Raw genomic sequence first — 18,524 nt, forward strand, 5'->3', positions numbered from 1 at the left:
TTCTGGAACTTGCTGCAATAACTGAAATCTATTTTGGCACTGCAAAGAGTTTTTTCCCGGGTTTAAGTTGTACGTAATTTCTCCCATATGTTTAAATTAGGCCTAAAATGGCTACGCATCACTTCCGTCCACGGCGATCTTTCTTCTCCAACGTCTTCTTTATCTTCCATTTTCTTTATTCTGTCCTTTAGGCTTTCATTTTCATGTTTCAGAGTGCATAAGTCTTCTTGTAGCACTCCTAAAATCTTAATTATAGTTTCGTATGTCTCTCTTTCTTGTTGTTCTGCCTCACTATCAGTTTGTTTACACTCGGGACACAGCCACTCACTTTCTTCAATATCAGTCCTATTTACAATATTTGCACAACGAAAATGGTACCGTTCATCACACTTACGACACAGAATCCCATTTTTAACTACTCTTCTGCATTTGCCACATTTTTCACTGCATCTTACACCATTATCTACTACGGATATCACAGACTCACACACAGTAGTCGCCATCTTAAACTTCTATTGTTTTCTACACTCCTCTCATTACAGATTCTTCACCACACATCCACCAATAGTCATTCTCAACATTCAAGCTATAGCCAACATCAAGCATGAGCGTTCCCATTTGACTATTAGCACAACGAAGAAACAATCGTATCAGCTAGTAAAGACACACACAGCAACACTCAGCCGTGAACCTTTTATCATTTTTTCAACAAAAAAGAAGACTGTGGACTCACCTCACAAATACGGGTCTAATAACAATAACAATAACTCCATCAATAACACAGCTGTAAACTCCATGATAATAGGCCTACTATAAACTTTCTACAAAAATATTTAATGTCTCTTTTAAATAATTAAGCCACTTAATCTCCTCAGTCTGTATGTAGCATATGCTCTACATGTGGTTTTCTTTACTTATATTAATACAAAACAATTTAAAGCAAAAATAATAATGGTAGGAAAGTCAACTCTGAGTCCTGATGTAGCATATATGCTACAAGCAGTGGTGGCTCGTGGTTGTAAAGTATGGTGAAGAACTATTACCCATTCGGTTTCCAGCGACAGATTTAGGAACTTCTTTCTTTCTTTCTTTCTTTCTTTCTTTCTTTCTTAATCTGCTTACCCTCCAAGGTTGGTTTTTCCCTCGGACTCAGCGAAGGATTCCAACTCTACCGCCTCAAGGACAGTGTCCTGGAGCTTCAGACTCTGGGTCGGGGGATACAACTGGGGAGGATGACCAGTACTTCGCCCAGGCGGCCTCACCTGCTATGCTGAACAGGGGCCTTGGTGCGGGATGGGAAGATTGGAAGGGATAGACAAGGAAGGGGGAAGGAAGCGGCCGTGGCCTTAAGTTAGGTACCATCCCGGCATTTGCCTGGAGGAGAAGAGGGAAACCACGGAAAACCACTTCCAGGATGGCTGAGGTGGGAATCGAGCCCACCTCTACTCAGTTGATCTCCCGAGGCTGAGTGGAACCCGTTCCAGCCCTCGTACCACTTTTCAAATTTCGTGGCAGAGCCGGGAATCAAACCCGGGCCTCCGGGGTGGTAGCTAATCACACTAACCACTACACCACAGAGGATGGCAAGATTTAGGAACTACGTGTTGTTTTTGGTTGTTTTGTACTCGTACCTCGTACCTGTGACTGGCGGAGGGTCCAGCACGTGACCACGATTTATTGAATTTAATGTTTCGTCATGACCACGAAAAGCTAGTTCTTGCGTACTTAAATAGAGCACTGCATCAATTACCAACTGAAGGAAAAGCCTATTTAAATGTACATTTTCACTGAACTGTACAATTACAATATACAGTCTGGCATTTTCCTTCAGGACATCAGAGATCGTATTTTGGTTTGTTTTCAATGTCTTGAAATCTAGCTGCCGTATTTTATGTTCTGCAGAGTCTGAGTGATTATGTAAAGAACGTGTTATGTTCAAAAGGCCTGAAAATTCTTCTTTATTCCAAACGTTATTTTTATTGATAAAAGGCAAGCAGGCCCAACAAAACAACTTCTGTAGAGCTGGAGAGGAGCACAGCCATGGAAATTCCTTAAACCACGATCGTTTGGAACTAAGATTATAAGATTTACCGGAATATTTCACTTCTTTTGTAGCACAAATTTGCAGTGATTCAGTAGGGCGATCAAAACGTAGAACTTCATTCTGATCTTCGTTTCTCCAACGTGAAAATGGTGTTTATAATAAAATGCACACTATGTCATAAATAGGATACATATTTAAATAAAACAGCTCAACACTAAGAATGAACCGCGATATGTAAGTACTTGTACTTCACACAGGATGACGCAGGGAAGACGAAACATTCCGCTCTTCCGACAACTTCTCTAGCACATTCCGCTATGTGGAAAGTGCGCGGGTGACGTCACGGTTGTCATGGCAACCGCCAAGGCCAAGCGCTAGGAGGGAGCACTTGGGAGGTAGAGGCAGCTGCGGAATCTCTCGTCTTCACTCAGTCTCACGCGCCGTACTGTGGCTGACAGCCGGCGCTTTCGTGAGTTCCACTGGTTCTCTTCAGGTGATGAGGTGCTCCAAACGCCGTACAATAAAATATTTTCTTTCCGTAAAACCAACAAATGTCGCAAGAAAAATAAATTTAAGTAATTCATTATGGTAAAAATAAGTGGTGAAGTGGCACTTCACCTACTTCACCTGAAAAGCCGCCCCTGGCTACAAGTCATAAAACAACTTAGTGAAACATACTATATTCTTTGGTGAATTTTTTTAATTTATTTGAGAAAAATATAATCCATTGAACGCAAAAACAAGTTCGGGACTGAAGAGGTTAAGGATCATGGTTACCATTCTACGACTTCAAATTTGGGTTGCCTTTAACTAGATCCCATTCATTTTGATTTTGTACCTCAAGGCCATAATTTTGGCCATAGACTTTCTTACTGTTTATGTGAATAAGGACAGTTTGGGTATTTTAAAAATGTTTTAAGGATTTCAATGTAAGATTGCACAAACACTACTCATTTTTTTCGTACATATTTTAAAACATGTTCTAAGTATGTAAATTTTATTTTGGGAACTTATAACACATATATTTCTTTATGTAACACTTTGACTAGAGTAATCAGGATCCTGATCTTTATGTTTTAGGCATGAGATTATGGCAGATGATGCTCATACAATGGGTGAAACATGTCCCGTTAAATTACAATGATAAGATGTAAATCTTAATTTTTAAGAACCCAATGTGTATTGAATAGGTGGATCTCAAAAACTTTTGTATCATTGTTGAATTAAGTGGTATGTTCCGAGCTGTCAGTGGAGAGAAGACGCGGAATGACATCAGTAGACGAGTAAGTTTGAGTGGTGTCTTTAAAAGTAGGAAAGATCACAATATGAAGATAAAGTTGGAATTCAAGAGGACAAATTGGGGCAAATATTTGTTTATAGGAAGGGGAGTTAGGGTTGGAAAAACTTACCAAGGGAGATGTTCAATAAATTTCCAATTTCTTTGCAATCATTTAAGAAAAGGCTAGGAAAACAGCAGATAAGTAATCTGCCACCTGGGCAACTGCCCTAAATGCAGATCAGTAGTGATTGATTGATCTCAATGATACCTTTTCCTCGTAAAGGGCTAAAATTAGCATGGCGTGTCCGGTCACCTGACCTCGGGCTACTGGAAATTTACTGCAAGCTATTAATATGGGTGATGTTGTAATACCTTACTCAAGACTCAGCTCGTTCAGAATTCGTTATTGCCGTGATGCAAAGAAATGAGATGATAGCGTGAAATGGGTGACTAAAGCCCCTATATGTAAGCATAATAATTTAGAATGACCTAACATAAATTAAATCTATAGGCTACATCTTACAAATTAATTGCATAATTTGATAATATTTTATATACATTCTGTGATGTTTGAAACATCATACATTTTCCTATGCAGAACCAAAACTTGATACCACAATGATCTGCATTGAGATTGAAGCATGACACATTAGAGAAAATAATACATTGCCATTGCTACATCTACAGTAATTGTGACATTCATTGCACCACAGACCACATAGTGCACTGGGGTCAAAGGCAAACATTGCAGTGGATACTGCACCTGTAGTCCAGATTCATTCAAATGGCAACTGATGATACTTGTTGAGAATGGCAAAAGCAGTGCAGTCTCACAAACTGAAGAATTTCTCAGAATCAAGTGCCATTACCTATTTACAGTATGTGATGTATGTGCATGTACCCACATTTGCATACATAAGTTATTAGTAAATGTACAGTCAATATGACTGACTATATGAAAAATCAACCATCTGAATTCATGTATTCTGATGATACAACACCATTCAAATAGGTCCAAATGGTCATTTTTGACTCCAGTAGGATGCTGTAGCATATTTGTCTACCTTGTGACATTCTGGCCTGTTCTATGGTCTTTTTTTCACTAGTATTGACAATTGCTGTCCCCCTACATTACATGTTACTGTGATATTTATGAGGATTCTCCTTAATAATTTACATTTCACCATTGGTACTCTATGTGGATTTGATTCTATTGCAAACTAACTGATGTACCCATGCTTTGCTATGGAAATCTACATTGTAAACTATATTCACGTACATGTTGTGAGTAAGATTCTATTAAATGGCATAGCTCTTAATGTAACCCCAGAAAAGCGACGGGGAGGTCACCATACGTCTTTTCTCATGTGAAGACTGGGTTAAGGAATTTTCATTGTAATGGCAGGCCCTCTTGCCTACTATCAGTCAAAATGAAATTGGGGAAATTTCATTATGATGGCAGGCCCACTTCCCTACTGCCAATCACAATTGAGTTGGACAGTTTCCATTATAAGAGCAGATACTCACTCTCCACCTGCCTTATTATATCTTCAGAAAGACTGTCTGTTTTTCCCAAATGAAATCAACATAGGTCATTACAATGACGTCAGTAGGAATGTTAAATTAAAAACAATGCTATCGTATGAAACACTCGATCAAATGAAAAACAGCACATTTTCTCAATTTTAACAAACAGTACTAAGCTGCCGATCTAACAGTCCAAAATTCCAGAGCTGGAATGATCTGGCCGCATATAGCTGTGAACACTCCTCTGCCATTATTCTGTTAAGTGTGCACACTGCACATTCCAATCAACGTGTCAGAATAGGGACTGAATAGCTGGAATACTATGATGAACCAATGATGTAAAAGTAGTACCAAAACTTTTATGAACCAGAGGAATGGCATGCTAAAGAAGAAACTTACCTAACTCCCCAGCTACTTCCTGCCAATATTCATGCAGGCAGTTAAACTCGGTACGCATCAGTTTTCACATCTGTCGGAGATGAGCGGCAACAGAAGGGACAAAGCACATCACAGCAAACAATTGTCAATGTAATGTTATTGTTGATAAATTTTATGATCTTTCAATAATGTAGGCTTTCACATTTAGTTTTGTATTGACTCTGTAATATTAGGGCATTTAATGTAATGGGAGTCCTCCTTTCTTTAATGACTCCTTGTCTTATTCTTCAACCGATCATTCCTTTATGGTTTTTTCTCATTTTCATAACCATCTTCACAATTTTCCTTGTCAATATGGACTGATAACCACGTGTTTCTACACCTTAAGATAACCATGATGAAAACCATCGCCAGTTAACATGATTGAACAATATTTCCATGTTAGCAATGCTCAGTGTCCATCGCCAGTTAACATGATTGAACAATATTTCCATGTCAGCAATGCTCAGTGTCTATCGCCAGTTAATGTGATTGAACAATATTTCCATGTCAGCAATGCTCAGTGTCTATCGCCAGTTAATGTGATTGAACAATATTTCCATGTTAGCATTGCTCAGTGTCTATCGCCAGTTAATGTGATTGAACAATATTTCCATGTTAGCATTGCTCAGTGTCTATCGCCAGTTAATGTGATTGAACAATATTTCCATGTTAGCATTGCTCAGTGTCTATCGCCAGTTAATGTGATTGAACAATATTTCCATGTTAGCAATACTCAATGTCTATCGCCAGTTAATGTGATTGAACAATATTTCCATGTTAGCATTGCTCAGTGTCTATCGCCAGTTAATGTGATTGAACAATATTTCCATGTTAGCATTGCTCAGTGTCCATCGCCAGTTAATGTGATTGAACAATATTTCCATGTCAGCAATGCTCAGTGTCCATCACCAGTTAACATGATTGAACAATATTTCCATGTCAGCAATGCTCAGCGTCCATCACCACATAACATGATTGAATATTTCCATGTCAGCAATGCTCAGTGTCCTTTGCCAGTTAACATGATTGAACAATATTTCCATGTTAGCAATGCTCAGTGTCCATCGCCAGTTAATGTGATTGAACAATATTTCCATGTCAGCAATGCTCAGTGTCCATTGCCAGTTTACATGATAGAACAATATTTCCATGTCAGCAATGCTCAGTGTCCATTGCCAGTTAACATGATTGAACAATATTTCCATGTTAGCAATGCTCAGTGTCCATCGCCAGTTAACATGATTGAACAATATTTCCATGTTAGCATTGCTCAGTGTCTATCGCCAGTTAATGTGATTGAACAATATTTCCATGTTAGCATTGCTCAGTGTCTATCGCCAGTTAATGTGATTGAACAATATTTCCATGTCAGCAATGCTCAGTGTCCATTGCCAGTTTACATGATAGAACAATATTTCCATGTCAGCAATGCTCAGTGTCCATTGCCAGTTAACATGATTGAACAATATTTCCATGTTAGCAATGCTCAGTGTCCATCGCCAGTTAACATGATTGAACAATATTTCCATGTCAGCAATGCTCAGCGTCCATCACCACATAACATGATTGAATATTTCCATGTCAGCAATGCTCAGTGTCCTTTGCCAGTTAACATGATTGAACAATATTTCCATGTCAGCAATGCTCAGTGTCCATTGCCAGTTAACATGATTGAACAATATTTCCATGTTAGCAATGCTCAGTGTCCATCGCCAGTTAACATGATTGAACAATATTTCCATGTCAGCAATGCTCAGTGTCCATCGCCAGTTAACATGATTGAACAATATTTCCATGTCAGCAATGCTCAGTGTCCATCGCCAGTTAATGTGATTGAACAATATTTCCATGTTAGCAATGCTCAGCGTCCATCACCACATAACATGATTGAACAATATTTCCATGTTAGCAATGCTCAGTGTCCATTGCCAGTTAACATGATTGAATATTTCCATGTCAGCAATGCTCAGTGTCCATCGCCAGTTAACATGATTGAACAATATTTCCATGTCAGCAATGCTCAGCGTCCATCACCACATAACATGATTGAATATTTCCATGTCAGCAATGCTCAGTGTCCATCGCCAGTTAACATGATTGAACAATATTTCCATGTCAGCAATGCTCAGTGTCTATCGCCAGTTAATGTGATTGAACAATATTTCCATGTCAGCAATGCTCAGTGTCTATCGCCAGTTAATGTGATTGAACAATATTTTCATGTCAGCAATGCTCAGCGTCCATCACCACATAACATGATTGAATATTTCCATGTTAGCAATGCTCAGTGTCCATGCCAGTTAACATGATTGAACAATATTTCCATGTTAGCAATGCTCAGTGTCTATCGCCAGTTAATGTGATTGAACAATATTTTCATGTCAGCAATGCTCAGTGTCCATCGCCAGTTAATGTGATTGAACAATATTTCCTGGTTAGCAATGCTCAGTGTCCATCGCCAGTTAACATGATTGGACAATATTTCCATGTCAGCAATGCTCAGTGTCCATCGCCAGTTTACATGATAGAACAATATTTCCATGTTAGCAATGCTCAGTGTCCATTGCCAGTTAACATTATTGAATATTTCCATGTCAGCAATGCTCAGTGTCCTTTGCCAGTTAACATGACTGAACAATATTTCCATGTTAGCAATGCTCATTGTCCATCGCCAGTTAATGTGATTGAACAATATTTCCATGTCAGCAATGCTCAGCGTCCATCACCACATAACATGATTGAATATTTCCATGTCAGCAATGCTCAGTGTCCTTTGCCAGTTAACATGATTGAACAATATTTCCATGTCAGCAATGCTCAGCGTCCATCACCACATAACATGATTGAATATTTCCATGTCAGCAATGCTCAGTGTCCATCGCCAGTTAACATGATTGAACAATATTTCCATGTCAGCAATGCTCAGTGTCCATCACCAGTTAACATGATTGAACAATATTTCCATGTCAGCAATGCTCAGCGTCCATCACCACATAACATGATTGAATATTTCCATGTCAGCAATGCTCAGTGTCCATCGCCAGTTAACATGATTGAACAATATTTCCATGTCAGCAATGCTCATTGTCCATCGCCAGTTAACATGATTGAACAATATTTCCATGTTAGCAATGCTCAGTGTCCATCGCCAGTTAACATGATTGAACAATATTTCCATGTTAGCAATGCTCAGTGTCCATCGCCAGTTAACATGATTGAACAATATTTCCTGGTTAGCAATGCTCAGTGTCCATTGCCAGTTAACATGATTGAACAATATTTCATTAAATTTGGTTTACCCATTTTCTCGTGGCTCGGCATTGATATGGACTTAGGAACAAATTTCCGAAATCATGAATATCTCTGTTATCACAGCTGGTACAGTAAAAAGGTATAAAACATAAAAGTTTGGAAATTTAAATTCTATATAACTTCAGTTATGTGGTATTTATCAATAGGACCACTAATTACAAAACATTATTCTCGTCATATTCTGTATTGAAAATAGCTAATCACGAAGTTTACATAAGGAGTAATTTATAATACCACCTATTCAATACAATTTATTCCACTATTTTGTGATCAAATACACGTAGAAATTACCAGAATTTTAAAGGTACACGTTTCGGTCACTTTTTATTGGGCATCATCAGCCTCGTACAATCTTAAAACACACACTGGTCTGAGAAATCTTAACAAATTATATAAAACGTGTTGATGAACACTTAATGGTATTGATACTGTGGTTGTGTAATAATTACAGCACAAAAATATTGAATAAAATATGTACACATACTGAAATCACTTTGAAAAATTAAAACGTTCATCTAAAATTAATTGTGTCACATTGTATTTTAAAAATAACCCATGTCTGACACTGAAATGGAACTGCTTGATAGAAAGCTTGAACAATATATATTACGCCTGGAGAACGGATTATCAAAACCAAGGCTTCACAGGATAAGAATAGTACAATTAAAAGATACGGTATATGATGTAGTTGAAGTCTATTGTTTAAAATTAGGATGAAAATACATAGTTGAATTGGAGGCGGTATGTGTTAAGTCATCTTGGAATGTTGGATAAAAATCGTAGAATGATGAGAAGTGCTAATAAACATTGAAGCATTGGTCAAAAACGCTGCTAAAATTACCCAATAAGAGAGGGTGGTAGGTCTAAATGACAATTTTGTGTAACCAGAAATGCCCCATGTAGACCACTAATAATGTAAATATTTGAGAATTACATTTTAGACCTCCGTCTAAACTAGAGCCTAGAGTGTAGTGGCTCATTTCCTGATTTACACATACAGTACTTATTTCCATTAAAATCTCTTCAGCCATTCAGACAGACAGAGAAGATGGAAATTTACAAAGTGCATTTCCTTGTTACTGTGGACAAGATCAATACAAAAATGCCATTCTTTTTAACCCTCTTGGAGCCAGGAGCCGATCTGGTCGGCCGCTCACTAGCAGCTGGAAGAGGCCTGCACTCTACTACTGTAAAGTGCCAGGCCGTTTTTAGTAGAATTACGTGCATTTTAACATTCGCGTATATCTACTGGTGTATGTCAAATACCGGCAAGAAATTTTCTACACGTCGACTACATAAAATAAACAACTGATTTAGAGTGATATAAATAATTAAAAAGTATTATTGTTGATATTATGGTTGTCAATAACGTTTACTTTTAGGAAGAGAAAAACATTTTTGCACTTTCTCTCTCAATATCTACTTTGAAAATATCATCTACGATACAGAAGAATATACGTCTAAATGCAGAATTTATTTCCAAATATAATTCTATAAAATAATTATTTTGAACGCAAAAAATAAAAATATAAAAAATTAAAATTCAAACGTATGTCCCTAATGAAAATAAGACAATTTTACTCACCGATAACATTCATGTATATATCGATGTATGGCAAACACTTAAGATAAATTTTATATATGTGGTGTAGATTGTATAAAAATAGTTCTGAGTTATTAAAAAGTAAAAAATAATAGTTGAGATTATAGTTTTTATTTTATCGGAAATCCCCTTTTCTAGTTTTCTGTTTCAGTATCTATTTTTAAAAACATCTTACAATACAATACAATACAATATGCGTAATTAAAACATCTATGGCACTAAAGTCCTGATGGGCCTTGGTCTACTAAGCGACCGCTGCTCAGTCCGAAGACCTGCAGTTTACGAGGTGACGCGTGGTCAGTGAGACGAATTCTCTCGTTCATTATTCATGGTTTTCTAGACCAAGGTAGCTCTCTTAGCCTAAGATCTCTCCTCGATTGTCATCACTTAGTTTGAGTGGACCTCGAACCAACACTCAGACCCAGGTAAAAATCGTTCATCTGTCCGGGAATCGAACCTATGACCTCCGAGTGAGAGGCAGGCACACTACACTTGACCCGTGGGGACCGGCATTTACGTAATGATAGAGAATTCATTTATGAACAGAATAATTGCTCTGAACGAGGAAAAGAAAAACAAAAAATGCAAACACAAATTTACTATGTCACTAGTAAAAAAGAAGGAAAATGACAAAATAAATTTACTCACCGAAAATTTTTGAGAAGAAGTCTCGTCACCGCTATGTTGTTCAAAGTTTGAGACCACTGTTGAAGCACTTAAGGTTATTTACACTAACACTAATCACTTATCACTAACACTAATAGGAACAATAGAAAGCGTAACGCAACGTCATATAAAATCTTTGTTTTTTGTTCAAGTAGAAGTTTAAATATATTTTGTTTATTTAGGGCATTTATGAAGAGCTGCACATTTAGTATGCAGGCCTTTATTGCACTTGATGCACACAGTTCGCGACCTCTTTCTCTGTTGCGGAGAGCTACATACAATGCACCGTCTTTCTAATGTACCTGACAAAAGTTTTACGCCACACACGGGAATATTCGTGATAATCTTTTGTCTATTCTCAAACCATTCAGTACTCAGAGATTCAATTATACTGGAGTAGAACTGGAGCCTAGTCATTTTCTTTCCGTTACAGTTTTCTAAATACATCAAATAAGCATTTAAGACCATTCTCGAAATTATATTGAATGCAACTTTTTTCCAGAATTTCAAAGTTCTACATTCATCTAAATAAAAATACACCATCATGTCATTTGTATCAATGCCACCCATATAACGATTATAGTCTAAGGTCACGTTAGGTTTCCTCTTGGGTTGATTAATGTTTCTAGCAGTTGCAGGCACTTCTGTTTTTATTGCAGCTCTGCGTGTACTTATAAGCACCACCTGATTTTTCTTAGATTTTTCTGTTTGGATCCCACTAGTAAAATTGGCCCCTGTCTGAAATATTTATTACAAACTAATTTAAATGGCTTTTTAACAGCATCTGGTAGTCCCTTCCTGTTTCTTCGTATAGTGCCGGTAATAAATGTTCCAAGTGAGTATAAATGTTTTGCAAGGGGGATTGACGTAAAATAATTATCTGCGTAAACGTGAAAACCTTTCATAAAATAATTCCCTAGGGACATGAGTTTGGTCACTACAGTGTAGGCCAGTCCATTAATTCTGATTTTGTTTCTGTCTTCAGTGGATCTTGCTCCTCGGTAGGTATAAAAACCAACACAATACTTACTAACTGCATCACACAACATCCAAAATTTTATCCCCCACTTGTGATGGTGCTTATTCGGCATGTATTGGAGTAGTTGTGTATGGCATTTAGTTCCAACTAAACTTTCGTCTATGGAAAGTTGCTGATGAGGAGTATAATGATGTCTAAATAGCCTATTAGCATGATCTACAAGAGGCTGGAATCGAGCACAGGGATCGTAGTTTGGAGAGCCAGGAGGAGAAAGCTTACTGTTGTCAACTAAATGAAAAAATTTCAAAATAAGCTGAAACCTATTCCTTGAGAACATTTCACCAAACCAAGGGGTAATGAAATGGTCTACAGTACTCCAGTACGAAACAATGGTAGGTTTTCTTATTAGTCCCATATTCATGATGACAGCTATGAACGCCCTTATTTCGTCAATTGTAGTGCGTCTCCAACATCGAGAGCGGGAATTAGGTGACAGTTCATTACAAGTAAGGAGTTGGTCAGCATAGCGATTGGTCTCGGTGACTATAAGGTTTAGCAGAGAAAAAGTGAAAAATAAATTGAAGTATGATATGGGCGGAGAATCAGGCGCAGGGGCATGTTTAGGTCCAGGAAGTTCCATGAACGAAACAGGAGACTGAGGGACGTTGTCAGGTTCATTGTGAGAAATTTCCACAAAATGTTCTCCAGAGACATCATCATCATCATCATCATCATCTTCGTCATCACTAGTTTCATCAACAACAGTATTCACAGTAGCCTTACTGCCATTAGAAACAAATAAACGCCTCTTCTTTAGCTGTGGTGATCCCGGGGGTCATCACTAGTTTCATCAACAACAGTAGTCATCACTAGTTTCATCAACAACAGTATTCACAGTAGCCTTACTGCCATTAGAAACAAATAAACGCCTCTTCTTTAGCTGTGGTGATCCCGGGGGCGTGTCTGGTATAATTTCATCACTACTCTCTGAACTAAATTCACTATCGCTATCCGATAAATCATCCGCGTTCACTTTGCATTGTTCCAAATATTCCATTAATTTATCGTCATCAATACCTGCTGAAAATATATCACGTGAACTACTTGCCATTCTGCTGTCAAGAATCCACTCACTGCAAGGAGCAATCTTGTACTGACCGGTTAGCGGTATTTCTAAACACAGGAAACAACTCTTGTGAAAGCTAGAACACCCTCTTAGAAATTCCAAAGCAAGGTCAGGCACACAATAACTTGTAGCCCATTTACTACAGGTTGTCACAAAAGTATGCACGTCACTATAGACTGCCAAAAAAGTATGTATATCACAGAATTTCCAGCCGGCCGATGTAATCGGCTCTGGCAACTTCCGCACGGATATTTAAAGGCCGATCTCATCGGCTCTGGCAATTTAAAGGGCGGACGCTCGCAGTACCGCCTGGCTCCAAGAGAGTTAAATTCTGAGCAACGTACAGAAATAACTTTTATTATATATATATATATATAGATATATAGATGAATGACTTTGTATGGTTGCTGCAATTTCCATATCTATTTGTGTATGTATGTAATAGGTGAGTGTTCATCTCTTTTACTAGTCATCATTTTACTACAGTTTGCAATGTTGGTATATAAATATTTTACACCCTAATTTATATCGTAATTTATGATATGTTATCAGCCGAGCCATGCTGAGTTACCTGGTGCAGCAGTATGGAAAAGATGATTCTCTCTACCCCAAAGATGTTAAGAAGAGAGCCCAAGTAGACCAAAGATTATATTTTGATATGGGAACACTCTACCAAAGATTTGCTGAGTATTATGTAAGTATAATATTTATATTCGTTAATTCCCTCTAGCTTCTTGCAAGAGTCTGAGATATACAGGAATTTTTGAACAACTTTGCTGTTTATATATTTGTGTCCAGTCTAACCTAGTCAGCGTTCGGTGACAGACGTATTGTGTGGAGTTGTCAGGAGAGCCGGCGTGGAATGTGAACGGTGGCCAGTAAAGTAATTCGAGAGGGAAGAGGAAGATGATTGGCGTGGATCAATATCGTGTGGCTATTGGAAGATGGCAGATGAAAGGGAAAAAGGAGATAGCTAGAAATAAAGGAAGTATAATGGAAACAAGAATGATGGACGAGATGATATTGGCGGCAGTGGTGATTATGATATTACTAGTTATAGGAGGAGTAGAGGTAAACCCTGGCCCGACTTCTAGTGGCAACATGAACTGGGAAGACGTGGAGATCATTAGAAAAGTGGTGAAAGAAGTGGTGGAAGAAGTATGCCCGTTTGAGCAGATTAAGAATATGATGAAAGAGCAAATGAAAGAACTTGAGCATATAAGGCGGGGGATACAGGGAAAAACAGACGAGATAATGAGTAGAGTAGAAACCAACGAGAGAGAAATCATATCACTCAAGTCAAAAATAAGGGAGATGGAAGGAGAGGTGGTGAAGTTGCGAGCGGAAATTGAAGACTGTAACCGAGAACGGAGGAAGAAATGCCTATTCATATATGGAGTACCGGAAGATAAAGCAGAAGATAAAGTACTGACAACATACAAAGTTGTGGAAGTCATCCAGAAAATGATGAGAATTAATTTTAGCGAAGTCGATATTGATGATGTAGAAAGGATAGGTAAAAAACGGGGTGATAGACCGATCAAACTGAAGCTATTCTCCACCTTGATGGCGGAAGTAGTGAGAAGAAGTGCAGATAACATACGGAGTACAAAAATTTGGATTAAAGAAGACATTGGTAGAGAAGGGGTAAAGAACATAAACACTCTGAAGAAACATTTGGCCAAGGCTAAATTACAGGGGTTAAGAGCTCATATTAAGGGTCAAAAATTAGTAGTGACCAACGGTATTTGGACTAGAACATGGAATGCGAAGAAATTACGAGAAATGGAAGATGACAGGAATGACGAAGTAGTAGTGGGAAAGAGAGTGGAGGAAAGACAAGCCAAAGACTGTAAAGTGGGGGATGAAGGACAGGGGGGCAAAGAAAGAAACAAGATAGTAAGGTAAAGGAACCAAGCTCGCAGCATGAAGGAAGTAACTTGATACATTTGTTAACCATAGCGAACAGGGAAGTAATGGCAGAGATGAGGAATGTGATAAGGAAGGAAACCAGGGAGACCTGGGCATTAACGAAGGAGTCCAGGACGGAGGCCAGTGGGAGAGAAGATAGAAGGATACAGGGAGAGATTGTGGGAGTAGAAACACAAGACGTAACAAGAGTAAGCAAACGAAGTGAAAACACGTCTGGGAAGCAAAAAGAAGAAGCAAGAGGTGCCCTAGTGAGAGGGAGAAGTCTGAGCCTAAGAGAGTTATGGGGCAAAAAGAACAGAGTAGACGAAGGCATTGTGACAAGAAGCAAAAAGTTAATGTGTAGTGAGAAGTAAATGGCTATATACACGATAAGAGTGGAGTGTGTGCATGTTATTCATAACTTTGTTAAGAGCGAGTAAACGACGGGTATGATAGAAGAGAAGTTTCCAGGTGGTCAAGTGTGTAGTGAATGAGGAAGAGGGTGTGATAAATTGGTCAGATGATAAGGAGAAAGATAATATCTGGTGACGGTTGGTTTATGAGCTGGGGTCCTAGTTATCCCAGTTATCAGTGAGTGAACATGGCTTCATTTAAGGTGGTGAGTTGCATGGGTTCTAAAGTTAACAAATATAGTGAATTAATAGAGGTTGAAGAGTGATCAACAAGAAAGAAATGTGAAGTGTAATAACTGCACATCGGCACTACGGTGGAGATAACACGTAGTCAGGTTAGCAATATAAGTAGAATATAAGAAAGGTCAGTGTCTAAGAGAGAATGTGCTGAGTGCGAACCCGGCCGGAAGTGGAACAGTCAGTGGTCTAGTGCAGACTCAGCCCAACACAGCACTGTACTCTGCTCAGTTATATGTTGCCAGTTTTAGCTTCACATTGCCAATAATGCCATACAGTCTATAGATGGAATTACCCTGTTGCAATAGTTCTTTTAGTCTTCGTTTTATCCCTTTTCTTAATAGCAATATTGAGTTTTTACATTTTAATATTATTATTTTCAGTACTACTAGCTTTCATTTATCCCTGGTCTTAATAGCAATATTGAGATTTTTTGAGGTTTTGTTCATATCTGAAAAGATAACATTGACTCATGGACATTTGATTATTATTATTTCCAGCAACTTTGTTTTTCCACATTTGGTGTTAGCTATGTTTACTATACGAGCATTATTCTATGTGTATAGTATTTTAAGCTGTCTAGGTTGGGCACTATTATTTTTCTCCCTTAATGGATCAATAAGGCCTCATCGCTGTAGATCTGGAAGAAAAATAAAGGCTTTACTTACTTACTATATATTTGTGTCACTGTTCTGGGTCTAGAGCTAAAGTGTGGCTGTGGCAACACCACATCAGACCAGCTGTGAAGGCCATACTAGGCTATGCTAGAACCTTGCCTAGCTTACACATCATACATGGTATATTAGAATTTTAAAAACAATGGGACTGTATTATAAAATAGGTACATTATCCGAATTAAAGGAAAGTGACATGATGATAAAATCAGCAGTACGATACTTTTCTGACTGACAACGTAAGGAAGCTACACTCCATGTTACAAACTAAGAGCTATCTATGGCTATGAATTCACTTTACTATTTTGATGCAAATTACATCTACTTGAACATAACTTCTTAGCTTAACTGAATACTACATTGTGGTCTTGGAATTTGTAATGCATCTATTTTATAAATAACTAGCTGTAATACCCAGCTTTGCTCAGACACTTTCTTGACTTTTTAATTTTAGAATTTGTATCAACAGTTTGAAGTAATTTTTTTGTAGATTTCCTTATTGTGACATTGACTGATAGTCTGTTTATGAACTCTTTTGTAAATTTAGAATTATTTTTATGTGTTTAATTTTGAGTTTTTGTTTGAGATTGCAATTTTGTGTTAAACTATTTCCTTGTGGCAGCACCAGATTGTCCGGGAAGTGGCTTATCTATAAAATAAAATACAGTAAATTATAACTGTATGTATTTAAGCCTCGCACAATAGAAATGATGTACATGATTCCAACTGTCACCGGGACTGGCAGCAATCAGGCTAGGGACCCCGAAAACTGCAGACTAAAGACAAATATCGGTCATTTTGGACATATTCTTGTTCACCCCTTCTCAACCTCCATGCCGGGCTGAGTGGTTCATACGGCTCAGGCCCTCTCCTTCTGACTCCAACTTGGCTGATTCGATCCTGGTTCAGTCTGGTAATATTTGCAGGTGTTCAAATATGTCAGCCTCATGTCGGTAGATTTAGTGGCACGTAAAAGAACTCTTGCGGAACTAAATTCCAGCACCTTGGTGTCTCTGAATTTGGTAGTTGATGGAATGTAAAGCCAATAACATTATTATTCTCAACCCTCATGCCAATGGATGCTGAATGTGGACTTCAATAACATCCAAAGTGGCATAATTCATCTCAGCGACCTCGAAAGTCAAGGATTCAACACTAATATTAGTCTTTTTCACTTATTTTTACATATCAACCCCTCCCCTTAGGGTACTAATGTTGTCTTACCCCAACACTACTTTTTGTAATTAGTAAGTCATGTTCGTATCAGGTTTGGTTAAGAACTATGTGGGAACGTACACATATCCATATACCAATGTAATTGGTCTGTTATTGGACATTACAAATTTTCCAGCTAACTCATTCCTGTTGCCAGTGTTTTACCCCAGTATGCCAAATTTGGGCTCATCAGTCGGTAAGTAGTACACCTACCAAGATGCATGGCTAGTGCATAACTTGGAGGCCATTGTGTAGGCTACTTAGAGCCACCGGCAGTGCCACTTCACCATTTATTTTTACCAGAAATAATTTTTTTTAAATTTATTTTTCTTATGACATTTGTTGGTTTTACGGAAAGAAAATGGTTTTTTTTGTACGCTGTTTGGAGGACCAAGAGCTCACATCACTTGATGAGAACCAGGGGAACTCATGAAAGCACCGGCTGTTGGCCACAGTACTGTATGCGAGATTGAGTGAAGACAAGAGATTCCACAGCTGGCTCTACCTCCCAAGTACTTCCTTATACCGCTTGGCCTTGGCGGTTGCCATGACAACCGTGACATCAACCGCGTACTTTCCTCATAGCGGAATGTGCAAGTGAAGTTGCCAGAAGATCGGAATGTTTCGTCTTCCCTGCGTCATCCTGTGTGAAGTACGAGTACTTATGCATCGTGGTTCATTCATAGTGTTGTGCTGTTTTATTTAAACATGTATCTTGTTTATGACATAGTGTGTATTTTATTAGAAACATAATTTTCACGTTGGAGAAACGAAGATCAGAATGAAGTCCCGCGTTTTGGTCGCCCTACTGAATCACTGCAAATTTGTGCTACAAAAGAAGTGAAACATTCCGGTAAATCTTACAATCTTAGTTTCAAACGATTGTGGTTTAAGGAATTTCCATGGTTGTGCTCCTCTCCAGCTCTACAGAAGTTGTTTTGTTGGCCCTGCTTGCTTTTTAGCAATAAAAATAACGTTTGGAATAAAGAAGGATTTTCAGCCCTTTTGAACGTAACACGTTCTTTACATAAGCACTCAGACTCTGCAGAACATATAAAATGTCAGCTAGATTTGAAGACTTCGGAAAGAAACCAAAATACAATCTCTGATGCCCTGAA

The 18,524-nt window shown here is 38.2% G+C and overlaps 1 protein-coding gene across 1 annotated transcript in view; it reads left to right on the top strand.

The window, feature by feature from the left end:
* LOC136858350 (glutathione S-transferase 1-1-like) overlaps positions 1-18,524 on the top strand; it is an 89,050-nt gene that overhangs the window by 55,715 nt on the left and 14,811 nt on the right. Inside the window, exon 4 of the mRNA XM_067137824.2 lies at positions 13,509-13,650. Coding sequence (XP_066993925.2) covers positions 13,509-13,650 — 142 coding nt within the window. The remainder of the gene's footprint in view (positions 1-13,508; positions 13,651-18,524) is intronic.

The sequence above is a fragment of the Anabrus simplex genome, chromosome 1, assembly GCF_040414725.1.
Source record: "Anabrus simplex isolate iqAnaSimp1 chromosome 1, ASM4041472v1, whole genome shotgun sequence".
In the NCBI taxonomy this organism is placed as follows: domain Eukaryota; kingdom Metazoa; phylum Arthropoda; class Insecta; order Orthoptera; family Tettigoniidae; genus Anabrus; species Anabrus simplex.